At 44.4% G+C, this 27083-nt stretch overlaps 1 protein-coding gene across 1 annotated transcript; it reads right to left on the reverse strand.

Annotated features, from left to right (window-relative positions):
- atp1a3a (ATPase Na+/K+ transporting subunit alpha 3a) lies at window positions 1–27083 on the reverse strand. The gene is made up of 21 exons (XM_042076517.1): window positions 26717–27083; window positions 17161–17283; window positions 16313–16372; window positions 15909–16112; window positions 15525–15638; window positions 14814–14948; window positions 13866–13983; window positions 12200–12468; window positions 9956–10154; window positions 8035–8279; window positions 7398–7590; window positions 5947–6259; window positions 5211–5361; window positions 4644–4812; window positions 3956–4110; window positions 3214–3337; window positions 2803–2948; window positions 2508–2638; window positions 2239–2340; window positions 1688–1779; window positions 1–1422 (listed from the first exon to the last, which is right to left on the reverse strand). The coding sequence occupies exons 1-21, from the start codon at window positions 26720–26722 to the stop codon at window positions 1394–1396; spliced, it is 3078 nt and encodes a 1025-aa protein (XP_041932451.1). The 5' UTR covers window positions 26723–27083; the 3' UTR covers window positions 1–1393.

Raw genomic sequence — 27083 nt, forward strand, 5'->3', positions numbered from 1 at the left:
TGAAAAAGAGAGATCCTTCTTTTTATTTCATTTTTTTTGCTGCTGCTGCTGTTTCGCATGTAAGGTACAACACCTTATTCCACATCTTCGCTTCGTTAAATAATGAAATTGGAGAGAAATCTCTTTTTCCTAGGACACAGAGAGATTGTAATTTTTTTCTTTTCAACAGGGGTTGGGGAGGGGGAAGTGGGGGGACAGGAGAGGCAGGAGGGAGGGAGGGAGGGTTTTTTGCACGTTGTTCACAAACAGACAGACAGACAGGGCCAGACGGACGGAGAGAGAGAAGAAGAAGCAGGCTAGAAGGGGTAGTGCAGGAGAGAGAGCGAGGGAGGGGAGAGGGAGAGAAAGAGTGAGAGAGAAAAAGAGTGAGATGGGGTGCCAGGTGTGCTTTGTCATGGTCGAAGAAGGGGAGAAAAGAACAGGCAGCTCTCATGCTCACTCCTGACGGAAAAATACCAGGGAACATGTAAAAAAAACTGAAGAGAGCACCCAATGGCAGTATTAAAAAAACACTCAGTCGTCTATTAAAATACACCAACACGGCAGCCGACAAAACAGACAAGAGAGAAAGAGCAAGGGATACGAGGAGGAGGTAAGGAGAGGGAAGAGTAGCAGAAGAGGGGGATGCAGAAGGAGAGAAAGAGGGTTGTCATTTTTTCCAACTTGTGAAGAGAGTGTGAGCGTGCGACGGTTTTCATGGTGTCAGCAGTTTGATCTCTCTGTTTCTCGGATGGGTGTACAGTAGCAAGGGAAGGGGGTGGAACGAAGGACTGAGAGGAAAAAGAGAGAAGGGATGAAAAGAGAGAGATAGAGAGAGTGGGATAGGCTGGGAGGGGTGTGGTGAAATGTGTGTGGTGGGCATCGTCACCAAGACAGAAAGGGGCAGGTGGGAGGGGGTGCGGGGGGCAGTGGGTCTAGACAAAGCTGCCGCGGATAAGGGCGTAAGAAGTAACACCGGCTTGACCGGGCACAGAGGCAGTGTACGATAGCCACAGTTGTCAGTAATAAGAATAACAGTATCGGAGACGTAACAACAGTACTGGCAGATTACGCTGTAAGTCTTTGGGTAGAAAAAGAAAATAAAAAAAGACGGGAGGGATGGAGGGAGGGTGGGTACGGGCGGCGACCCGTCCCTCCCACGGCGTTCCTCCACCTCCGTCGTTGGTCCCCTCGTTCTCTTGGCAGGTTTTCTCTGGAGGAAGGGGGGGGGGGGGGGGGCAAGACCAAGGGGAAGATTTCTAAAGTGGGGTTCCCTTACATGAAGGAGTGATGAGAGGGACAGGGGAGGGGAGGACAAGAGAGACAGATCGAGAGAAGGTGGAATGGATGCATAAGAAGGAGGAGGAAAGAAAGGAGGCAGGGGGGATGTGAAGAGTAATAAATGAATGATAATTTAATAGTATGTCTCCCTTTCGACCCAACCTGTAGAGGAGAGAGAGAAAAAGACAAAAGAAAAAACATTTGTTAATATCACTGTTACTTACAAGTATATATACCGTATTTATGTTATGTGAGAAGGAGAACAGTAGTAAAATGGTGGATTTATGTGGACAGCATTCTTTGCATATAGTAAGTTATAGGGTTTAGACAGGAACAATCATTTTTATTGGCAAATTTGTTGGCAAATAGAGCACTGAAGACATCTCTGTGCTTAGGAGTACGTCTACGAGTAAAACCAGTGCCTAACCTCCTGGGTTCCGACGCAAGAGGAGTTTTCGGATCTCGTCGTAAACAAAGATAAGGAAACTGTAAGGGAATGCGCAGAACCACCAGCTAGGCCTGAAAAAGAAATGAAAATAAAGAGAAACATCAGTAAAAATACAGTTCAACGCATACTCACACAACATTTGCAGTCACAGGCACTTCAAATGCAATTCCCATGCTTTGTCACTAGGGGGTACTAATGAGTGATACTGTGAATTGTCTCAAGTAGTATAAAAAAATTGGAATATGGGATTGGGTTCATCTTTTTGTTTCTCCACAATAACTGACACAGTTCATCAATGTTACTCTTTAATTGATGTCACCAATTAAGGTAATTATAATCCCAAACCAACCATATATAGTGGTGCAGGTAACTTCTACATGAATATATACATGAAATATATTGTATTGATGACACCAATCATATAGTGTACGCCAGCATCATCTGTTGTCTGTATAATGTACCTCTGTAGTAATCAATAAAAGTCAAGTCAAGTCAAGTCAAGTCAAGTCAGTTTTGTTTGGGCGACTCACTTCAGTGGGTACATCCTGAGGGCCACGTCCATGCCGGGGCAGTAGGACAGTAACGCAGCCAGGGCTGTCTCCTCAAACAGGCCAAAGATCAGGATCTTATTCCTGCACAGCAGACAGATCACACAGCAGGGTGAGACACGCGAGCAATGCTACCACAACACAGTGTGTAAAATGCATCAGACTCAGCAACACTGAGGAGAATGACAATCAAGCAGAGGGGCAAAAGAAAGAAAATGATTGAAAAAGAGGAAGAGGAAGGGGGCACTGACTTCATGCCCTGCTGGAAGACGGAGTTCCGGCGGGTCTTGCAGATGATCAGGTCAGCCCACTGCACCACCACGATGCTGACGAAGAAGGCGGTGTGGCAAGTGAACTCAACAATCTTCCTCTGCTCATACGTCTGAGGAGTGGACAAGAGACCACAGGGAGGGGATGAAGAGGACCACAACACTCTCATTCTACAACAAATTATAGTTCTTGACAGGACTCCTTGAAGTAAAAACAAGTAGTATAAGCAAATAGTCTACTGTACAAGAGAGACAGAGAGCATGGTGCTGCACTTACCCACTGCTGTCCGTAGCTGTCTTCCAGGTCATTGTTATAGCGGTCATCCCAAGGAAGCCTGTAGCCCACCAATAGAGAGGGGAGGAAGCCATTTTCTGCCATAATCACAAAGTAAGCGAAGAAACCTCCCAAGGCCTGAATCATACCTGCAGAAAGAACAAGATAGAGATAGTGCAGCTGTGTAATGAGTACATAACTGCAGTTTACTGAATACTAAATACTAAGATAGTGTAGCTGTGTTTGTGGAGGTAGTGGGTCAGCTCTGGCTGGGTTGGTATGTGTCGAGATGAACATGCTATGTGTTTCAGGGTGGGAATGTGTAGAGCAGCAACCCTGTGCCTTCATCTTTTGTATGACAGTTTGACAGCATGTTGTTCACTCTGTCATTCATGTGCAGGTGTGCAGCCTCACCGATCTGTCCGTAGGCGATGCTGATCAGCCTCTCGTTCACCAGCTTGTCCCTGAGGGGGTTCCTGGGCTGGCGCTTCATGATGTCGCTCTCTGCTATTTCATAGGCCAAGGAGATGGCTGGCACCTGATAGAGGGGTGGGTTTTAGTTTTCATTTTCACTCACATCTGAAAATTAGCTTTTATTCACACACAATTCTCTCTCCATTTTAAGATGTGAAAAGTGTGGGTTGTCAGAATGTCATGGAATTTATGTGATGTCATTAGGGACTTTCCCCTGAAGAACTGTATAGATATGAGTTCTCACAATGTATAGTAAAGATATGATGAAGATATTCAGCAAAGATATCCTAAAGGTACTGAGCTAAAGCTGATTTACTGAATTACTTAGTCCCGAAGTTCACAGACATGTTAAAGGTCAGAGGTCAGGCCAGGTGGGTGCTACACATTGGTGGTGGTTAGTGAGGTCCCCCCTTCCATGTGAAGCGCTTTGAGTGTTGAGAAAAGCGCTATATAAATGTAACATAGTAGTAGTAGTAGTAGGGATGATGACTGAGGTAGGAAAACATAATTCATAATTCAAGAGTATAATCAAGTTGCTATTCTTTAACTGACAGCAGATGTTTAGCCAATTTAGCCCATTGTCCTGTATGTTTGTCTATGTGTGTGTGTGAGTGTGTGTGTGTGTGTGTGTGTGTGTGTGTGTGTCGGTGTGTGCGTGTGTGTCGGTATTCTGTTGCCTTACCATGTCAGTGCCCAGGTCGATGCAGAGGATGGTGATGGTGCCGAGGGGCAGTGGGATGTTGACGATGATGAAGAAGAGGAAGGGCGTGATCTCTGGGATGTTGCTGGTCAGGGTGTAGGCGATGGACTTCTTCAGGTTATCAAAGATCAGACGGCCTGAGACAAGCAAACACACACACACACACACACACACACACACACACACACACACACACACACACACACACACACACACACACACACAGGAGTTGTTTTGAGTCATTGGTCTTACTTGAACTGTGTGTGACTAATGTTTTAGCTCTATGTATTCTCTCATCTGCACATCCTCACATCTCTTTTCACAACCCTTTTCTTTCTGTTCTCTTTGCACTTTGTCATGCCTCTCTCTCTCTCTCTCTCTCTCTCTCTCTCTCTCTCTGTGTGTGTCTACCTTTTTTATCTTACTTTCTGTGAGATCTCTGAGATTTCTGACCTAATAACTGGCATTCTGAAAAGTCATCCAGTGACCATTTTCTGTGCAATTTTCTCTTCACCGTCCGTCCTTTCTGTCATTCTCTTTTCTTCTCTAAGTCTTCCATCTTTCCCTCCATTTCGCTCCATTTTTCATTACTCCCTCTCTTCATGCGTGTCACTCTCTCTTTCCCTCCCTCCCTCCCTCTCTCTCAATCTCTCTCCTTCCTCTTTCTCACCCTCCTCCACTCCAGTGACGATGGAGGCGAAGTTGTCATCTAGCAGAATCATGTCGGCAGCCTGTTTGGACACGTCTGAGCCGGAGATCCCCATGGCAACGCCGATGTCAGCCTTCTTCAGTGCGGGGGAGTCATTCACACCATCACCAGTGACAGCTACGATAGCACCCTGAGAGAGATAGGGACAGACAGAAAGAGAGAGAGTGGATACTCAAAGTTAAATATTCACAATGGTAGGGTTTTTGCATTTAGTAAATAAATGGTAGCATGAATTAGCATGCAGTAAATAAAGCTTTTGGGTGCAGTGGCAGTACAAGATACTGACTAGCAACACTGTGACAGCAAAACAGTATCTAATGTATCATGGAAAGACAGCTGACACATAGAGAAAGTAACTAAGAGAGAGAAAGTAAACATAGAGCTTTGAAAAACATGAAACAGAGAAAAAGGGATATGAAGTTATAACACACAGAAATAAAGTCACAGAGAGAGAGAGAGAGAGAGTGAGAGAGAGAGAGAGAGAGAGAGAGAGAGAGAGAGAGAGATGGCGGTGTGGTGTGCCTGTACCTGTCTCTGGCAGCCCTCCACGATGATGAGTTTCTGCTGAGGGGAAGTCCTGGCGAACACGATCTCTGTGTGGTTCTTCAGCACATCGTCCATCTGTTCCTGGGACAGGTCCTTCAGGTCTGAGCCGTGGATCACACATGCTTTGGCATCCCTGACACACACACACACACACACACACACACACACAAAATAGCTAATTGGTATAGGCAAAAACATCGGTACCCGTGCATCAAGCCCTGCTAGTGTAAATTCAGCCTAAGTATATTAACAGGTGTTAAGTGTAGATGAGTGTATGTGTATGTGTATGTGTATGTGTATGTGTATGTGTATGTGGTTGTGTATGTGTTTGTGTATGTGGTTGTGTATGTATATCTATCTGTGCACAGGTGTATGAGTATAAGTAAGTATAAGTATATATACTTATTTATCCCAATCCGTGAATTAGTGAAACACACACAGCACACAGTGTACACACAGTGAGGTGAAGCACACACTAACCCAGAGCAGTGAGCTGCCTTGCTACAGCGGCACTCGGGGAGCAGTGAGGGGTTAGGTGCCTTGCTCAAGGGCACTTCAGCCGTGGATGTGGGCATGGGAGAGCAGTGCTCAACCACTTCCCCCACCCACATGGTCGGGGATCGAACCGCAACCCTTCAGTTACAAGCCCGAAGCCCTAACCAGTAGGCCACGGCTGCCCCTGACATGACTGTATGACTGCCTGTGTGAGTGAGCCTACCTGGGGTTGACCTGGCTGACTGGGATGTTGAGGCGGGCGGCGATGTCCTCCACCGTCTCGTTGCCCTCGGAGATGATGCCCACGCCCTTGGCGATGGCCTTGGCTGTGATGGGGTGGTCGCCCGTCACCATGATGACCTTGATGCCGGCGGAGCGGCACTTGCCCACGGCGTCTGGCACGGCAGCGCGGGGCGGGTCGATCATGGACATCAGGCCCAGAAAGCAGAGGTTCTCCGTGGGGAAGTTCACGTCGTCGGTGTCAAAGGCAAAGCCCTTGGGGAACTGGTCCTCAGGAAGCAGCAAGTGGCAGAAGCCTGTGGAGCACAAGGGAGAGAACAGGGGTCAGAGGTTAGGGGTCAGGTCAAATGACTAAGCTGGGTATTGATTATATTGACAAACTTGTTAGCCTGCACTAGGCTTTGAACCATTCCTTTTCCCTGTATCTACTGGGTAGTGCTGCCATCAGCATAAAGTCCCTTTTGCAGCCGACAGCATAAGGACTCCGCTGACAATTTAAAAAAAAAATCATTGACTATAGTTTCACTTGAAGTTCATCAAAGGAAGTTGGATGGACAGTAAATGCAGCACAACACACAGTGAATATGCTCAATGAAAGAGTCAATTCTCAATGAAAGTCTTTTTTACCCAACTGTGACAGATAAAGTGAAGAGACTGGATATCACTTCAGTAGTCTGCTGTCCCTTTGTCTTTTATTATGTCATATCTCTGGCCTTGTCTTATCACAATATTTAAAAATGTTCTACCAGTGAATCTTATTTAAAGACATCTTTATTTTCCTTGTCTTGTTGCTCAGGTTACTATGTTCTCCTGTTTGTGCTGACTGAATTGAATTTGGAATCTTATGTTTTCTCTCTACTGCACAACATTTTGGTCTTCTAAAATGCCACTGATTTAAATACCAGTATGCAACCTTTTCTCTCTCCCTTTCTCTCTCTCTCTCTCTCTCTCTATCTTATTCATCCTCCTCTTCATCTTCCTTTCATATCTCCTTTCTTATCTTTCTCTTACCCACTGAGCTGTATAGAGTTTAAATGACAACTTGCCTTTATCGAAAATGGCAAATGGTAAGAGTATTCCCTTTTTTCTGCTATTCTACCACACTCATCCTCAGTCCTTTAATCCTTTTCCACCCAATCCTTCCTTTCATCCCTCGCTTCAAATCCCCCCTTTATCTCTCTTTCACAGTCTCCCTCTCTCTCTTAATCCAAGAGAAGCATGTGGGCATAATTATGCATTTAGCAGAATGGAGACCTCTCTTTCTTAATCCCTTCCTACCCCTACTCTCTCTCTCTCGCTATCTCTCGTTCTCTAGTAGATGAGATGAATATATAAGCAAGTATTCCATCCATCTCATAGATAATTGGAAGACTAGACAGCTGACCTATGGCATAATTGACACTCATCACATGCAAACATCTCTCTCTCTCTCACCCAGCACTCTCTCTCCCAGTCCTCCGAGCTCCAGGTAGGCGTTCTGGAAGGCCTCCTTCAATTCCTCATCCATGGGCTGCTCCTTGCCCTGCAGCATGATGGTGGAGCTGCGGTCCAGGATCCTCTCAGGGGCGCCCTTCATCACCAGAAGGTAGCGGTTATCGTTCTCATCCTCGGTCTCGTGCACGGACAGCTAGAGAACAGAGAGAGAGAGAGAGAGACAGAGAGAGAGAGGGAGAGAGGGGGGGGGGGGGAGAGAGACACTTAGATGTTATTGAATGTTATTAATCAAAAACATTATGCAGTTATAGATAATAGTTGGGCTAACATTAGGCATCTGACATGTAAAATCTATTAGATTATTAGATAGATCCCTAGATAGATTATATCAATATTAATCTATTAGATTAGATAGATCCCTATATCCTAACGGAAATGTATATGATATGAATTAGGGTTGTATCCACTAATCAGAGGTCAAAAAGATCTTATTCTCATGATTACTTGAAGTTTTTTACGATTGATTGAAGGATCCCATGATTGCCAAGATGGCATAGAGAATATTCTGTCCAAGCAAACACCCATGATTTTCCACAATGAGGTTATGAGCCTTGGCCTCCCAGTCTCTCCTGCTCACCTGATATTTGTTGGTGGAGTTGAATGGGATCTCGGCCACCTTCTTGTTCTTCTCCCTCATGGCCTTGACGGAGCCACAGGACAGCTCGATGCACTTGAGCAGGGCAGACTCGGATGCGTCGCCGGCCACATCGCGCTTCAAGATGGGCTGAGTATCCTGGCCGGCCTTGAACGAGGCGCGATTGCAGAGGGCAGCCACGCGTGCCAAGGCCACCCATGTCCCAGAGCTCTTGTCGAACGAGGCGCCTGGACATGGACGGAGAGATAGAAGAGAGGGAGGAGTGAGAAGGTGCCCTAATGGGTTTCCCACTGAGTCTGGCTCTGCTGCGTTTCAGCCACAGCACTGTTTTCTGTCTTAGAAGGACTTAATTTGATATTGAAGTAGAAAACAATGCCATGCTGGAATTTAAACCAGTGACAGAGATTTCTAACTTTATTAAATTACTTGAATGAGAAGAGGAAACGAGCTGTTTCCTCTTCTCATGGTTACCTATTAATGAAGGAAGGAAGGAAGGAATGGAGCTCCATATGAGCTCTGGGTCTTTATACTTACGGTTGTCAGTTTATCACTGACTGAATATCAGCTTATGACTTCTCTTCAACATTCAACTTCAACTTCTGTCACCTTTGCCTTCAAGTTTGTGTCAGATGTGATTATAGTCAAGTCAAGTCAGGTCATAATTTAATGAAAGCTAATGGTAACCAGGCTGCCAAAAAAGTTTATAGACAGGGATGTGAAATTCAGTCAACTGTTTCAGGGACTTGAATAACAACGTATCAGCACTAGAATCACAACTGAACTTATTGTATATTTTAATGAGCTTCTCCCTTTCCAAAGATGAGTATAAGTATAAGTATATATACTCTTTTGATCCCGTGAGGGAAATTCGGTCTCTGCATTTATCCCAATCCATGAATTAGTGAACACACACAGCACACAGTGAGGTGAAGCACACACTAACCCGGAGCAGTGAGCTGCCTGCTACAGCGGCGCTTGGGGAGCAGTGAGGGGTTAGGTGCCTTGCTCAAGGGCACTTCAGCCATGGATGTGGGCATGGGAGGGCTTCCCCCGCCCACATTTTTCCTACTGGTCGGGGATCATACCGGCAACCCTTCGGTTTCAAGCCCAAAGCCCTAACCAGTAGGCCACTACTGATGAAGCGCTTGTGATTGCATTTCAGCTGAAAATGGGGCATAGAGAAGAGCATAACTGTGATTCCAGTCTGAATGGGCTAGAGCAGGGGTGTCAATGGGCCGGATTTCTTGGAATGGGACCTCTTGGGGGCATGAGATTGTGGTTTAGTGATTTACTCCTTTATTATGTCCCACTTCTGAACACACAAATCATATAGGTTCATCATATACTGCTGTCATATACTGCTCTTGAAATACCCTGAAATCTCTGAAATCTCCTTAAACCTACCTCCTTGAAATACCCTACCGTCTTTCTCTTTTTCACCTGCATAGAGAGTATATGACTGCACCAACATAATGTAATTGTCGATGCAGCAAACTATTTCACATAGTCGATGACAACTGGATGTGAATATCTATTTTATTCAACTTATAATTTTCTCTTCCCACCCAAACCATCTCAGAGGGGGGGGGGGGGGGGGGGGGGGGGGGGCGCATATGAAACCTGCAGATGGGCCATATCTTTGACATCCCTGGGTTAAAGTCACAATCTATAACATTTTGCTAATACAATAATCCAGATGAGAATTTATAGTAATTTCCTGTGTATTAGCCGCATTGTGTATAAACCGCAGTACAGTGTTTTATGCAGGTTAAAAAAACGAAACCATATTAATGTCATATAAACTGTCCCCGTGTATTAACCTTATGGCCTAAGAAAATTTGCAAAATCAATGCATAAACCTTGGCTAATAGTTGGGAAATTACGGTATGGACCCAAACCGTACCAGATTGGTCCTCGGTGGTGTCGGCCTCGTGGATCTGGTTGTCGAACCACATGTGGGCCACCGTCATGCGGTTCTGAGTCAGGGTGCCGGTCTTGTCGGAGCAGATGGTGGAGGTGGAGCCCAGTGTCTCTACGGCCTCCAGGTTCTTCACCAGGCAGTTCTTACGGGCCATACGCTTGGCAGTCAGGGTCAGACACACCTGATAGAAGAAGGGAGGGGGAGGAGAGAGAGAGAGAGAGAGAGAGAGAGAGAGAAAGAAAGAAACGATAGAGGAAAAAGAGGAACAGAGTAGAAACAGAGGAAGATGAAAGCCAGCGAGATAAGAAGAAAAAGGAGAGGAAGAAGGGATAGAGAGGGGAAAAAAGAAGAAAAGAGAAGAAAAACAAGAGGAAGCGAATAGGAAACACCAGTGAAGAGAGAAAGAGAAAAACAGAAAGCATGTCAGTATCCAACCCCATCTGAGAGCAGTCAGAAGGTTGCGGTGCAATGCAATGCAAAGAGTCAGAGTATAGTCAAGCAAGTCTAGTCAAACCTATGAAGGTTTCAGTAAAAAATACAGTATAGTGTGGAGTATGGACAGTACAGTTCAGTTCAGCCAACAGAAGCAAAGCAGAGTGCAGAACAGTAAAGCAATGTAGGCTACAGTGCACAAAAACAGCCAGCAGGACAAAAGAAGAGCAGCCTAGCCAAGCAGAAGCCAAGCAACATCTCAAAGACTCTCGCATACTGTCAGCTAAAGGGAAAAAATGCTAACAGGCAACTAGCATTGGTACCACATTATAAAGGTAGGTCAATTTACACGTTTGTTTTTGTCAGTGTTCAGACTGGTTTACGATTTCAATAGTGAGAGTCTGAAAAAGAGCACACAGAGAGGGAGGAAAGAAAAGGAGACACAAACACAGAAGAGAATGACGAGAGGGAGGAGAGAAAAAAAGGGAGAGAAGAAAAGAGAAGAGAGAGCGACAGTCACAAACACAGAGTCACACAGCTACAAGGTACACAAGAGTCAGAAAAACAAAGGATTCACAGCTGTAGAGTTTCAAATAACAGAGAACACAAAACAGTCTCACGGATCAAGACATCAGAGATGCAAGCCTACCACATCAACAACAAAAACAACAACAACAACAACAGCAACAATGACAACAACAGAGATTAGGAGAGACAAACAAATGGTGTTCATAGAGGTGAGAGAGAGTCATAGTCGTGAGAAGTCATGAATGGGACTCCAAATGACAAAGTGGTCTCTGAAGTGTCCTTAATTTGCAATGTACATAGAATTGCACATAAAACGGATAGATTATAGATAAATTAATCAAGAAGTAATTTTGAGAACACACACACACACACACACACACACACACATATACACAGTCAAAGGTATGTAAAAGGTATGTAATTGGTTTGGGATGTATTGTGGTTTCAGGTTTTTGATCAACCAAGCACCAAACCAAACATAGCTAGTCATCTTTTTCAAGATTATGATCAGTACGGAGATTAAGGGCTCCAGTTATAATTCCAGATTTCCAGAAAATGTGTACAGTACATTATCTTAGATTGAGGTTGCATGTCTTACTTCAAGTGCAGTAGTCACTGCACATAGATAATTTCATCCTCTCTTCAGAAATGCACTAGCGAGTAACAAGCAAGAAAAGCATTGTTACATTGTATTGTCGCCATTGTTAAAAAAATAAATAAAAAAAAAAACATACTTTTTTATCAAGAATTGTAGTAGGTTGACTGGGGTCTGTAGGATGTCAATTATCATGACTAGAAACCTCAACACTGCACAAACATCTTTGAATGGCTGACTACCTCCAATGGGTCGACACAGGTATACTTGGTTGTGATGAAACCTACAAGCCATACCAACCCTTAAGCAGATAGGAATGTCCACTCCTGGCCTAGTGGAGTTATTGAGATATACAGACACATGGATTCAGGAGAAAAGGCTCTTCTAATAACTACTGATTACATTCTGGTCTCTTTTTCTTTTGAGATCAGTGGTAGATCAACAAACATGGGGGATGGCACAGCCTACAGAAAGTTCTAGTAAGAAAGAGTGGGGACAGACACAGGAAAAAGGCACACTTACAACACTCTCTCTTATCCAACCACACACACACACACACACACACACACACACACACACACACCACACACCACACACACACACACACACACACACACACACACACACACACACACACACAACCACTGTTTTGACCAAGGAAAGGTGCTCACGGTGACAGTGGCCAGCAGGCCCTCGGGCACATTGGCCACAATGATGCCAATGAGGAAGATGACGGCCTCCAACCAGGAGTAGCCCAGGAAGACGGCCAGAATGAAGAAGGAGAGGCCCAGGAAGACGGCCACGCCCGTGATGATGTGGATGAAGTGCTCAATCTCCTTGGCGATGGGCGTCTTGCCCGTGTCCAGGCCTGAGGCCAGCGTGGCAATACGGCCCATGACGGTGCGGTCGCCGGTGCAGATCACAATACCACGAGCAGTACCTAGGAGAGGGAAAAAGAGAAAATAATTAGTTATTATTAATTATTCATTGTTAATAATAAACCTTTGTATCCATCATCTCATGATTAAAGTAAATTATAAAAGATACTACTACTACTACTACTGCTACTACTAATAATAATAGTAATGATCACTATTATTATCATCATAACTTAATATAACATATTTAATCAATTTTTTATCCTCTGGAATGATAAGATTTTGTAATAGGTGTAAGTAGATTGTCAGGCAAATTATTATTGTTTACAGTAAATTTAAATGCAGTGCCCTTGACTTCTTGCAGATAGTTAACTCATGTCTAGCAAAAAGGGTATGTGGTTACTTTTAAAACAACGTTGGCTCCATGATTATCTGATTGTATTAAAACATGGGCTATATTAATGCTCAAAATGATTAATATCACATTTAACATTTTCAGCTGCATGAATGTTGTAACAGAGAAATGGCTGCATAACATGTGCATTGTGCACTAGCCAGCACTGACCAGCAGATGGCAGTAGAGGCACAGCTGTAGAGGCCTGACAGCTAAGGGGCAACACAGCTCATTTACTGGCCACAGTGAGACAAGCATATGCTGCCCACTGACCATGCAGACCACAACTTAACATCGCTGACATGCACAAGACCTCACACAGCAACTCTATGACATTCAACAGAGTGAGTTCAACAGACTGCTCAGGAGAGAAACATGGAGACAGTGAGGGAGGGAGAGATGAGAAATCTAGAGGGTGAGACATAACAGACAACAGGAAGACAGAAAAGCAAAAAAAGACAGGATTTAAGACTTATAATCTTTGCACTCTCTAGAAATAATGTTGGAATAGGGAGAAGAGGTGATTATCTCTTTAATTTTGTTGTAACAGGCTACTTAGAAAATACAGGCCAGTGGTGGGGGATGAGAGACCAAACAGACTTCATATTAGGAAATTAGAAAAGAAATTCTATTAATCCAATGTGTTTCAGTACGCAGGGCTTCATCATCAAGGTATAGAAGTTAACCCTTTACGACACTGACAGGGAGGAAGACAACCAATTTCATGGAAGAAACTGGCCAGTATTCTAATTAAAAGGAGTGAGAGACAAGATAAAGAAAAAAGGGGGAGAGGCATAACAGAGAGGAGAATGGGTGCGTAGGTGATGGATAAGGACTCGCTAAACGAAAGAGTCAGAGCTAAGCTGTTACCATGGCAGCACTTTTGGTTCAGTTGGCTTTGTGAGAGAGAGAGAGAACAGCAGAGGCAGAAAAACAGGACGGACGAGAGCAGAGATGGAGGGATGACATGGCAACAGGAGCCAAACGAAAGAAGACTGAACAAGAAAAAAAAAACAGGGAGAAAGAATGACTGTGTCATCATTGCAGTGGCTATGGCAACCATACCTTCAACACAGTTTGTGGAGAAGAAGGCAATGTTACGGGTTTCCAGAGGGTTGTCATGGGTACCTTCAGGTGACCTGGTCTGGGGCTCTGATTCACCAGTCAGAGAAGAGTTGTCAACCTACAACAACAACAAGAATGTGAAAACAATCATGCTGTACATGACAGATGTATATCAACAGATCAGTAACACTTTACTTGACAGTATCGACAAAAGAGTGACATGATACTCTCATGAACACACAACACTGTCATTACACATGAACCCTAACCCTTCACCTAACCTCTAACCCTAATCCTCTAACCCTAATCCTAATCCTAATCCTAGCCCTAATCCTAACCCTAACTCTAACCCTAACCTTAACCCTAACCCTAACCCTAACCCTAACCCTAATCCTAACCCTAACTTGTTATGACAAAAACCGAATGTCACTTAATAACAGAAGCGTTATGTCATAAATGTTTATGACTTGTTTATGACACGTTCATGACAGTGTCATGTCACTCTTATGTCGATACTTTCAAGTAAAGTGTAACCAACAGATCTATTAGACAACATTACCAGCACTCTATACTTTCGTAAAATGTTTTTAAGAGTAGACTTATTCATTTGTATTTGGTTACAGCTTATCTGGATGTGTATGTATGTAAATTATATGTGAGTGCATATAAAATATTCATCATATTCATCTTATCAGTTATGCTTTTTTCATCTAGCAGGTATTATTTAAACAGTAAAGTTAAATGTCTATGTCAGAGTGTGCCACTATAAGCAGATATTAATTGTGAATTTGTGTACAATATAACATATTACATATATTCTGGGTCACAAGTTGTGTAATGGCTCTAGTCTGTACTGCCATTTGTTGTAGCCTACTATGCACTAGTATGCACGTGTGTGTGTGTGTGTGTGTGTGTGTGTGTGTTGTGTGTGTGTGTGTGTGTGTGTACCTTGCAGCCGTGAGCAGAGACGACGCGCAGGTCAGCGGGGATCCTGTCTCCGCCCTTGACCTCCACTAGGTCTCCAGCCACCACCTCCTCAGCGTTGATCTGCAGTTTCTCCCCCTCACGGATCACCAGGGCTTGCTGTGAGCCACAGGGCACGGTTGTTACAACACAAACACGCACAAACAAACACTGTCTCACAGGCACATAGTGTGTGCATGAATGTCTGCACAAATACCCATCATCAAACCACACACACACATACACACACCCTGTCCATACACACATCCTGTCCACACACACACCAATATGAACACACACACCTATCCCATCAGCACACACATCACAGTGTTTGTGGCTAATTAAGTGTGTCTGGTCTGGTGCTGTCTGTTATTGTTTTACACCCTGACCACAGACGCTCTCCCAGCTCCCCAACCGTGCATCATCTGACCTCAGATCAGCCACACACACTTTATTTCCTTTCTCTCAGAGATTAAATATCACATTACACTCCGTAGAGATCTTAGAAGCAAGAGAGAAAGAGAAAAGCTGATGGAAACCTGTGTGTGGCTAATGGACATCATTGGGTTACTTACAAAAGGTTGAGATACCATTTATCTACCATTATTTAGTTTACATGAAAATGGCCTTATAAGTTTCGGTTCTGACCAGAGAGCAGAACTAAAGTGTTTTCGGGTCATGGACAGGGTGTGTTACCTGGGGCACCATGTTCTTGAAGGATTCCATGATCTTAGAGCTCTTGGCCTCCTGGAAGTAGGAGAAGCAGCCAGTGATGATCACCACAGCGGAGAGCACGATACCCAAATACAACTGTGGAGAGAGAGAGAGAGAGAGCGACACAATTACAAGGTTGTGTGTGTGTGTATGTGTGTGTGTGCATTGTGAATCTAACAACTACAATATGTCGCTGTGTTTATGACCAGCGCCGCAAATCAATATCGTAACATTCCCGTTACTTTTCTACAACATAGAAGCATTGTGTGTGTGTGTGCGTGTATGTGTGTGTGTGTGTGTGTGTGTGTGTGTGTGTGTGCGTGTGTATATGTGTGTGTGTGTGTGTGTGTGTGTGTGTTCCCTTACATTGTCCCCTGCGGGCTCATCCTCGGTGGCGGCCTGGATGGCGTAGGCCAGGAAGCAGAGGATGGCTCCGATCCACAGCAGGACGGAGAAGCCGCCGAACAGCTGCCGGCAGAACTTCACCCATTCTGGGGTGGTGGGCGGAGGGGTCAGGGCATTGGGCCCGTCGCGGGCCAGGTACTCTGCAGCCTTGGCGTTGGTCAGACCCTGTTTGCATACGAGAGAGAGAAAGTGGGTGGGGAGAGAAACAGTGAGAGTTTGACAGAGAGGTGCAATGACAGAAGATATGACAGAGGGGCAGGTGTGAAAGAGTGCCATGAAGCATGTTCAAGTGTTGTGTGCAATTGCAGACAGGCCATGTCAGTAATTTATGAGGTGATTCTGGTGACAGTAGTCCAAGGTCTTACCTGCACAATGTCAGTGCTGAATTTCTGGCAAACTTCCTCTATAGACATCTTATGTTCCGTCTGAGGGAGAGAGAGAGAGAGGGAGAGAGAGAGAGAGAGAGGGAGAGAGAAAGAGAGGAGGATAAGGGACAGTGAGTCAGTGAGTGTGTTTTTAGTTTGATGGAACTGTTTTGTTCCACCCAACCATGACTAAGAGCCTAATAATCAGCAGAGATCAAGGAAATATTTGGTTACACATGTGGTGGAAAGACGAGTATAAGTATGAGTATGTGTGTGTGTGTGTGTGTGTGTGTGTGTGTGTGTGTGTGTGTGTGAGTGAGTGAGTGAGTGTGTGTGTGTGTGTGTGTGTGTGTGTGTGTGTGTGTGTGTGTGTGTGTGTGTGTGTGTGTGAGTGAGTGAGTGTGTGTGTGTGTGTGTGTGTGTGTGTGTGTGTGTGTGTGTGTGTGTGAGTGAGTGAGTGTGTGTGTGTGTGTGTGTGTGTGTGTGTGTGTGTGAGTGTGAGTGAGTGAGTGTGTGTGTGTGTGTGTGTGTGTGTGTGTGTGTGTGTGTGTGTGGGAGTGTGTGTGTGTGTGTGTGTGTGTGTGTGTGTGTGTGTGTGTGTGTGTGAGTGAGTGAGTGTGTGTGTGTGTGTGTGTGTGTGTGTGTGTGTGTGAGTGTGAGTGAGTGAGTGTGTGTGTGTGTGTGTGTGTGTGTGTGTGTGTGTGTGTGTGTGTGTGTGTGTGTGTGTGTGTGTGGGAGTGTGTGGGAGTGTGTGTGTGTGTGTGTGTGTGTGTGTGTGTGTGTGGGAGTGTGTGTGTGTGTGTGTGTGTGTGTGTGTGTGTGTGTGTGTGTGTGTTTGAGTGTCTCACCAGTGGTACTTCCTTCTTCAGTTCATCTAAGTCTTTCCCTCCCTTGGCCCCTTTCTTGGGCGACTCCTTGACATCCTTGTTGTCCTGCGTGGTAGCCACGCGGTAGCTGTCCGACCGTCCGTACTGCAACACACACAAAACGTACACAATGTAAGTATGGCTCACTGTGATCATGCAGAATTATGTTACAACACACATTGCGCTGACAACAGACATTCATCTTCTCTACACAGAAACCAAACCATTGGCAACAGTTGGAAAAGACAATGATTTGTTGGTGATCAAGGGAAACATTTTTTTCACTATACCGAGGTGTGGCCTTAGCCAGGCTAAGATGTATTATTGCAGAGCCAATACGTTCAAGAAGAGGATGACAACAGTTACTCAACAGCTCTTCTGCCAAATAAACAATCACTGTTGGAGCATCTCAGAGAGAACCTGGGGGTTTTATTAACTTAAAATCGTAGTAGAATAGCAGCATATAGTAGTAAATCAGGAAAAAACACGTATAAGAATGTTACGTCATGTAGGCCCAGTATGAAAGATGCATCAAATAAAATATTCTTAAATGAAATGACTAAATTACCAGTTAAGAGGCAGTTAGTGACACTGACTCAACAAAAGCACAATGACAGACCAAAGAGACAGCATGCACAACCTAAAATGGCCTCTTTGGGACAGATACTCCATCTTCCTAAATAGGGTTTGTAGTATTCAGGACAGAAAGATGAGGTGATGGTCTTTAAGAGTTAACACACAGGCCTGCACAATCTGAAGAATTTATGAAAAGGGCAAAAGGACATGAAACTAGCTTACTTGTTTTCACCTACACTATTACTCTTGTTGCTAGCTGATATCAATACTAAAGCTTTCAGCACAAACAACTAGACCAGGGATGTCAAAGTCAAATACATTAGAGGGCCAAAAAAACAAATTTGCTACAAGCCGAGGGCCGGACTGGTTCAATGTTTAGTAAAACATATTAAAATGACTGCACGTAACCTATTGAACCAAGCGTGTACTGTATTTTATTTAATGATTAAATTAATAATGACTGTGACTGAAGTGCGGGCAAAGTTTGCACAAATGTACGATTTTTCCCATCCCAGGATCCTCACCGACCTTGTCATAAAACTTGTTTAAATGATCATATGATGCCTCCTTGCTGCTTTGTCGTCTACATCAGCCAAACTGTGTGCTGTTTGTGTTTCACTAATTCACCGATTGAGACCAAATTTCCCTCACGGGATCAAAAAAGTATATATACTTATACTTCCAATAGGTTGAAGCTTAGCTTACTGTAGCTTTGCTACCAACGTGCACACGCAGGCATTGAATAAACGCTCATACCACGACTTAATTCTATGCCTCTATGTTTGATGACACCAAATTAATTTCCTACTAATAGCAGAAATGTTTGTTTTCTTTTTCTGTCCGCGGCTCCTTGACCAATTGCGCCCGGGCGGCTCCTTGACGATGGCCCGGGAATAATTTCACTCTGCAGACCATTGTCCACATTGCGGACCACGGCCCATAGTTTGACAAAGTGACCTGCATGCTGCCATATTAAGGCCTTTTTACGGTGTGTTGTAGCCGAGGTTTCGCGTGGAAGGCTCTGTAGAAATCTGGCACCCTATTCAACGAAGTTAAACTGAAAGAGCGTGCCGTTCATAAATATACATTGCTTAAGGACCTACAGTATATGATCAATATAATAAAATCCTGGACAGAACCCCTGCTATAAAAAGCATGACAGTTCAATATCGCTTACAATATTTGTGTTAAACAACACACACATATTGTATCATTGTGAAGATAAGACCAGATAAGACATGATTTATAAATCTAATCTCTACATGCAAACACGTCGAAAGAGAGGGACGGACCTCAGCATGTCAATGTCCTCTTATCTTTGTCAAACAAATGAACAAATGAGTCCATCTGCTTACACAGCCATAGTGATGTCTGCTTTAGGACAGGAACAGTTGACCCTTATAATGGGGGCCGCCAAGCAGCAAAAAGCCATGGGCCCTTATGATGTGTCTGCTACACATGGGCCCTTATGATGTGTCTGCTACACATGGGCCCTTATGATGTGTCTGCTACACACTTCAGCCCACTGCCAAAGAAAGGACACACACATATGAACCCACTCACTTACTCAACCTCTCTCTCGCTCTCTTGCATTTCTCTAGTGTACGTGCCCACACACACACACACACACACACACACACACACTCACCAGAATTTAATAGAGAGTGACACATCCCATGGCCAAAACACATTTGCACTGAAGCAGAAGCCTATCTAAAAACAACCATGGGCCATGGGCATGAGTGTTTAAACCGTTTAGGATGCAAAACACAGGCTAAATATGGTCCTGAATTTCAGTTTATACGTCCAGGAAGACGTTGATTTCTTCTAAAGTTATATTAAGCTGCATGGTTCAAAAGAGGCAATGGTTTAAGTCATCTCTTCTCAGACTCATATTCCCTCAACATCAATGCTGACTAAGAATAAGAATGAGACATCTGACCTGCAGGTTTTCTGCGCTCTTTGACAGAAAGTCCGAAGCTCTTTGACTGAAAATATTACATTTGCATCTAGTCATTTAGCTGATGCTTTTTATCCCAAAATGACTTAGAAAAAGGGAACAATCAAAGTACAGTGCAACAAGGACATATTAGGGCAACAAATATGTTAGTGCAGTAACCAACTCTATCTGGAATGCCTTTTGATTGACCTGAAAGAATGAAATCAATCAACTAATGTGCTATATAGGAACCATTTCAGTTAAGAGAAGCCAAGAGTGTGAAAAGTTGGCTGCCTTAAAGAGTCACTCAACATGTCTAGGATCCACCTCTCTTTAAGTCTATAAGAGAGGACCTATCTTACACACTAAATTGGTTGGAGGCATTATCTTGCCTTCCTCAAAACAGACTCTCCTAGCGCCAGTGAAACAAGGAAATGACCCTTGTGGTAACTGCCCAGAACACTTCTTGAAGTCTGTCCTATGTTGACTTACATACATTCCCTATCCCCACAGATAAACATTGATGGTTTAAACACAGTGTTTCCCCAAGAAAAAAAAGCATAAGCTGCTGGGAGGGCTAAGACAATGAAAGGGCTTGGGGAAAAATAATTAACACACGGCGGGCCTTAACAGAAGAGATAGCAGGAGCTGGGGATTTGGAGGGGTCCCACCGAGCATCCCTCTCTGTGTCCCCAGTGCCTGGGCACCATCCACAGCCCCAACATCCATCCTCAAAGGGCTTATGGCTACAGGGAAATGTCACAGCGGAAATACCATACACACTTAATACATTCACTCGGAAACACACACACACACACACTTTCTCTCTCTTTATCACACACACAGCATCACAGTCAAAGTGTTCCCATTTGCACTGTCTGACATGCCCTCAAGCCCTCTTCACCTAGTATGTGTGTGTGTGTGTGTGTGTGTGCATACGCATGTGTCGATGACTCGTGTGCACGCGCATGTTCATGTGCCTGTGAGTAGTTGAAGGGGGGGGGGTGTAATGCGGGGGACTGCACTAGTTCAGTGTGGGGGAGGGTCGTCTTATTTGGTTTAACCTACATTAGATGTTGCCATGCCGTCATGAATGGCCTGTGGTATCTAATGGCTTAGGCTGCTGACATCCTTTATTGTTCCTACTGACTGACTAGTATTGCCATTATAGTAACGTCATATTTATATTAAATAAGCACACAATATCTTATTATGTGACCATAATTGAAATCTGAAAAGAGACCTTTATATTTTGGCAAATATCACTTGCTCATCTGATGTAACTAAATTCTTTTCATTGTTTTTATTACGTATCTATTTATAATGTCTTGCTAGAACTGGTCATAACGAAATGACAGCCGGGCACACTGCCCTTTTTTTGGCCAAAAAAAAAGACAAAAACAAAATATGTTCACTACATCCACGTGCATGTCTGAGTGACCGAGTGCGTGTTTGAGTGTCTGTGTGACCGAGTGTGTGTTTGTGTGTGTGTGTGTGACTGAGTGTGTGTTTGTGTGTGTGTGTATGACTGAGTGTGTGTTTGTGTGTGTGTGTGTATGACTGTGTGTTAGATCAGTAGGCCATCTGTCCTGACTTCCCCGATTTCCTCTGGGCGAGATATCAGAGGAGGATTAGGACTGTTTACTACAGCCCAGGATTAACCCAGTGAACAATAGTAAATCTCACTCACTCTCTCCTCCTCTCTTTTTTTCTATCCCTCTATACTTGTCTCCATCTATTTTAATTCACTTGCTCATACATTGCTCCTTCATTCAGCCAACTGCAAATTCCAAAAACATCCTACAACAAAATCAGAGATCAACATAAAGCATGGTTTCTGGTTTCAGGTGCCATGGAAGCTTGACTGGCACTGCTTAAGATGCCACTGACACTTGTGCTGAGCTCACTGTCACCAACTTCAGTTTCTGCTCAACATCTTAGCCGCACTTCTCTTACTTCCCATTTGGAGCCATGATTGTAACATTTTGATCCATTATGTTTGCTTGCTTTGCCTGCCATCACAGCTTAGCTTGTTAACCATTTGCTAATGCTCCATACAGTTGAACTAGCCCAGTAAGCCTATCGGCTCCTATTGGCTGATATAAAATCAGGAATAAAACCACAGATATCTACAAGTAGATTCTGGGCATGAGTTGGTAGAGCATGGTGCAGGCATGATGCATTTCAACACAATTATTTGGGGCTCAATCTTTGGTCCAACATTGCTGGCCTGCATTGGTGTTTATACTTCCTTTACCTGCAGTGCAAATGCTACAAGGCTAAATGAAATTTGTAGAAATGGGGGCACCATGTCATCCCCTTTCTCTTCCTCTAGACTGAAGAGAAAAAAAATGCATCACCAAACTCAAACTTGCCCACCCCCCCCCCCCATCAGTGTGCTTTCTTTAAGCTCCAGCACCCCAGTCAAGCCTGCAAGTGGATGAGCAGTGTGACTGGTCTCCTGTCTTTAGATTGAAAATCATAGATGAATGCGCTGTCTGTGACCAAAACTGTTGGTTATACTGAGCATTGAGCAAGGCCAGGAGCCTGGGTTCAGCTCCTGAGAACACCATGCTATGGTCCTTTAAAAGCAACCCCATTGTGACTTAGTGTGTGAGTGGTTAGCTCTGTCTGTAGCTATCGACAGCTGGGGATCCCCTTTAACAGGGCGAGGCGAATGCACATGCTGAGATGGGAGATCTGATAAACAATCACTGCAGCAGATCTTCACACAAAATGGCAGATTGCTTTCAGAGCAGTCAGGCTCTTGTCATCTGCAGAGTCTCCAGTCTCACCAGGATGTAAAGGATCTCCGCATGGCACCAGACATCCGTGGAGTGGGCACTGCCTCGCACGTGGGTATTACAGGGCAGAGGCACACAGTGGCCTTTTTTATCCACAGCAGTGTCCACTCATGTCCATCTGCTTTTCGCCCCCTTTCTTTTCTTTATCCATCACTCCCCAGTGAGCTGCCTAGAAGTGTGTATCTGTGCATGTGTGTCTGTGTGTGTGTGTGTGTGTGTGTGTGTTTGGATCATGTGTATCAAGACACTGACTGCCTTTTGTGTTAGACTGGGCTTGACAGTGAATGTATACAGCAGCCAAAACTTGAAAATGAAAGACTGAACCATGTACATAATTTGGCGTCAATTTTTATTGATCAAATAGTCCTACAAAACACATGAGGGCATGGCCATACCACTGCACAATTGCACACATTGACAAAGCTCCTGACAAAAACAGTCTTGTAATATGATGCCCAGATACATGGCCTAGCAACTCCACAGGAGATCATTAATGCCAAACAACAGGACGACTATTGACAACCTGCTCCGACTGATTGATAACCTTAGCCCCAGAGGGTGCGTTAATCAGGCTGAGGGGAGAGTTTCAAGAGTAAACATTGACTCAGCCTCGGCTCCTTCTCACAGAGCCGGCGAATAACGGCTCTGTAAGTCATGAAAGCTGTGATGGTGGGCCAGGGGAAATCTGTGAGTGTGGCTTTGGCTCTGGTCCTGGCAAACTGGGTTGTGATTTGCTTCACAGCAGCCATTTTGGAGATGCAGGGGTAGCCTTTTTTTTTTTAAATGGCCGTCTAGCTGGATTCAGAATTAAAATAACAAATTTGGGGGAGCCCTCTGCAATGGCTATACTCTCATGTCTAATTTAAGAGGTGAGGGATGTATGTGTCCTAGATGTGACATCCAAGGTTTGATATCTTGGTGTTTAGTGGATAATCAATCTGTATCCTCCTCTATAGTAAAATATGTATGTATGTTGTTTGTTTTCTGCTTAACATCATTAGGTAGCATCTCTGAAGGTCAGTATTAACATAGCAAAGATCACTGATTTGCTCATTCAGATATCCCAGATTTCTGTCTTGATAATTGAAAATGATATTCACATATTCTCATCTTCCATTTCTTGTGTTGCTGAACAGGCTGTGGGATGTGCTAAATATGGCAAGGTCATGGTGTTGATTCCCAGGATCCAGGCATCCAGATTAAACTCATACCTCACCTGTGGTTTAAGTCACTTATTAAAAGCCACACGACTACACTGAAAGTAAATGCATTCATGTAGGCCTACTATTATTCTTCAACATCTCAAATAGTGAATAATTCACAAGGTGACTTTAATATTTTAGATTAAACCTTTCAATGTCACACGCTGAAAATACTGCTGTACTGTTTAAGCATAACATTGTAAGATTATTCAGACATGTGAATCTGAGGGCCATATAGCCTATTGATTCTAGGCTGTCTGACATCACCATGACATCATTATAGTTGATATACACTGGATTGACCTTCTGACCAGATTCAAAATCATTATGGATTGATTGTGTTGGTGAAAACTACTCTCTCTCACACACACTGTTTTACGCATGTGTGTTATTTGTCAATCAACCTCTGTGTATTATATAACCAAACCTAGATAGATAGATAGATAGATAGATAGATAGATAGATAGATAGATAGATAGATAGATGGATAGATAGATAGATAGTTTATTGATCCCCAGGGGGAAATTCAAGACATCTGCTTCTCTGTTTCATGAAATTCAATTACCGATCAAGCCTTGTGTTATACAATCACATTTTGACTCTCTCCTTCATTTCCTCTCTCCTGCATTCTCTCTCTTTCCCTCTCTATCCTTCATTCTCTCTCTCTGTCTTCAGCAGTGGTGCCCAAACACCACCTCCTCCAGGTTACATAATGCCCAGGTTCCCATGCAGTGTTCTCAGGGAAACCCAGAGCATGGAGCAGGGGAATCTGCCTCTGTGTGTGTGTGTGTGTGTGTGTGTGTGGCAACTGCCTGAGGACTGAAAGGTCGGAAAACCCCACCCCCACCACTTCAAAATGGCAGCGCAGGGACCAGAAGCAGGAAGTGATGCTGGTCAGAGAAAGACAGTGAGCACTGAGGAAGAGAAGAACAAAATAATCCTTGAGATACCCAAAAAGGAAGAGAGAGGGATGACTGAGGTGGGTCAACTGTATCAACCCCCTCATCTCAAATCATCCTCCGCCATTGAGACACTCAGTCTCCAGTGCCCTGACCCAGCTGCCCAAGGCCATTCCAGCTCAGAGAGACCCCACTGAGGACCTCCCTCCACCTGGCTGTGACACAGGAAAAAACAAGCCCCCACTGGACGTCATCGCACCTGAGAGTCTGCCAGCATCCCGTAGCATTGGGCCTTCTCAAGGTGACACCGAGCGGAGGCTCCCTCAAACCCCACCCACCATCGCTCGCTTGACTGCTCGCTCACTCCCTTCTCCATGCTGCTCTCTCTCCCTCCTCACTACTGCCTTCTCTCCTCCTCTTTCTCCTCCCTCCTACACGCCATACAATCTCTCGCTCTAGCAATTTCTCTCCCTCCCCCCTCTCTTGGTCCATGCCAGGTTCCAATGTCTGGCCTTCATTTCAGCTATGCTGGTGCTGCAACCCAGTCGTTCACGCTATGGGTTGCCTCCTTGTATTGATGGAATAGTTGGCCTTTGGTCCCTGTCAACTACCCCCCTCACCCCCACCCAAATTAACCATAGCCGAATGTCAACGAATCACAGCCCTTGTTAGGGAGTTTCCACTGGGCAACCTCTTTTTTCACGCAGTAGCCCGAGTCATGCGTTTGGCTTCCCCTCAGGGTTTGTATGGGACATCTCCATGGTAGAGAGGGGGATCCGTGACGTGCATGCAAGCTCCCTTGACTCAATATTTGATGGAGCCGAGATTGTTGAAAGACACTGGCCGTTCTCTAGCCAGCAGCATGAGTCATCGCATCGCTGGAGTTGGAGATCTTTTGTGGAGGATTGGAACGTTCTGGTAAAGGGGTTTTGTGTCAGTTTTGTGTCAGTTTTTTGTCAGACGACAAAACGTGGAGCATTCTGGCAGGCCGAACAATCCCCAAACCCATCGATTATTTCGATTTCTACTGCGCACAAAGTCCTGTGCCGAAGAAGGCGATCGAAAAGGTCGTCACGAATGTTCTGAATACATTTAGCTTATGCACGCATCATCTCATCGCCTAGTATATCAGCTCTATAGTAAAACCACGGATGCCATTTATTTCCTCCTGGGAAATGTCCACATTCTGTTTGAAGGACAAACACCGCGCGCAGTAACACTGGGATATTCGAAAATGACACGCGCGAGTGATTAATAAAGAAAGCCACTGTTTTAAAACACAGCTTATAGACTAATGCACAAGCATGACCTTAAAATCATGCAAGGTATAGATCATTTAGGTTTGGATGTGTGCTGGTTTGGATGTGGGATGCCAGGAATGCAAATAATGTCGCGAAAATTCTGTCTCTCAGTGCCGGATAACTTAGCCTATAATATGACTGGTGTCGACTTGATTTCTAAAATTTAACAACAGGTCCGTCTAGCCTCATAACCGCATTATGACGCACCGGCTGGGGTGTACGGCTGAGAATGGGCCACCGGTTTAAACACGCGCGCGCGCACACACACATACACACACGAGCCCTTGCACTCTCTCTATGTATCTATCTATCTATCTATCTCACACACACACACACACACACTATGCATTTTGAGAGACATCGCACACACACACACACACACACACACACACACACACACGATGCATTTTGAGACATCGCAACATATACAGTTTTACAGCTGTTGAACGTTGTCATGGCGTTGATGAAAAGCATTAAAGCACATCAGATTCATTGCATTGAAACACTATATTGGCAAATACAGTGACCGACAAGACTGGTAAACTGCCTCATGCAGAACTAATATCAAACATGCTAATTTGGTTGCAGAGATTCCTATATCAATTAGCCTAGTTTCGCTGACCCACCCCAAGTCATTTCCACAATTTTGTTGATCAAATTCCATTGTGTCGAAGCGTTCAAATCATTTCTGGTTTGCATAATTGAAAATGGATTCGGAATACACATTAAGAGCACCATAACATAACGAATATTAATCAATCAATCGTACATTATTTTTATCAACATGCAAATTCAATTTAAAAGATGATCCGCTTACCCCCATAGCGACGCAGTCAGTCGGGTCTCTTCAACTGATCAAACGGGTTGTGGCTGACTTCAACCAGAGCAGTTGTGGTGATGAGAGGGGAAGTGCTTAAGCTCGCGTCCGATTGGAGAAAAAGGACCGCTGCAATCACGAGCGGCAGTCAACTGGCTCAATTATAGAAAATAATAAATTAAATGTAAAAACGTCTACGATATCATGAAGAGCGTGTGTGGACAAGGGGCTTCATGTAGAAACAATAATTTATCGATTGCCACTTTTGGGGAGCTGCATGCGCTTTAAAAGCACATGAGCTGTTTTGTGATAAGGTGTTGAAATTGCACACCGCGTAGTGATGTGGCCGTCTCGGGCGGTGCTCGGA

The sequence above is a fragment of the Alosa sapidissima genome, chromosome 21 (assembly GCF_018492685.1).
Source record: "Alosa sapidissima isolate fAloSap1 chromosome 21, fAloSap1.pri, whole genome shotgun sequence".
Classification (NCBI taxonomy): domain Eukaryota; kingdom Metazoa; phylum Chordata; class Actinopteri; order Clupeiformes; family Clupeidae; genus Alosa; species Alosa sapidissima.

Excerpts from the sequence above, each read along its gene's own strand:
- atp1a3a (XM_042076517.1), bottom strand. Across the intron at positions 8,280-9,955 it reads CACCACCGAGGACCAATCTG|GCGCCTCGTTCGACAAGAGC; the intron begins GTACGGTTTGGG and ends GTCCATGTCCAG. Across the intron at positions 2,949-3,213 it reads CATCGCCTACGGACAGATCG|GTATGATTCAGGCCTTGGGA; the intron begins GTGAGGCTGCAC and ends TTCTTTCTGCAG.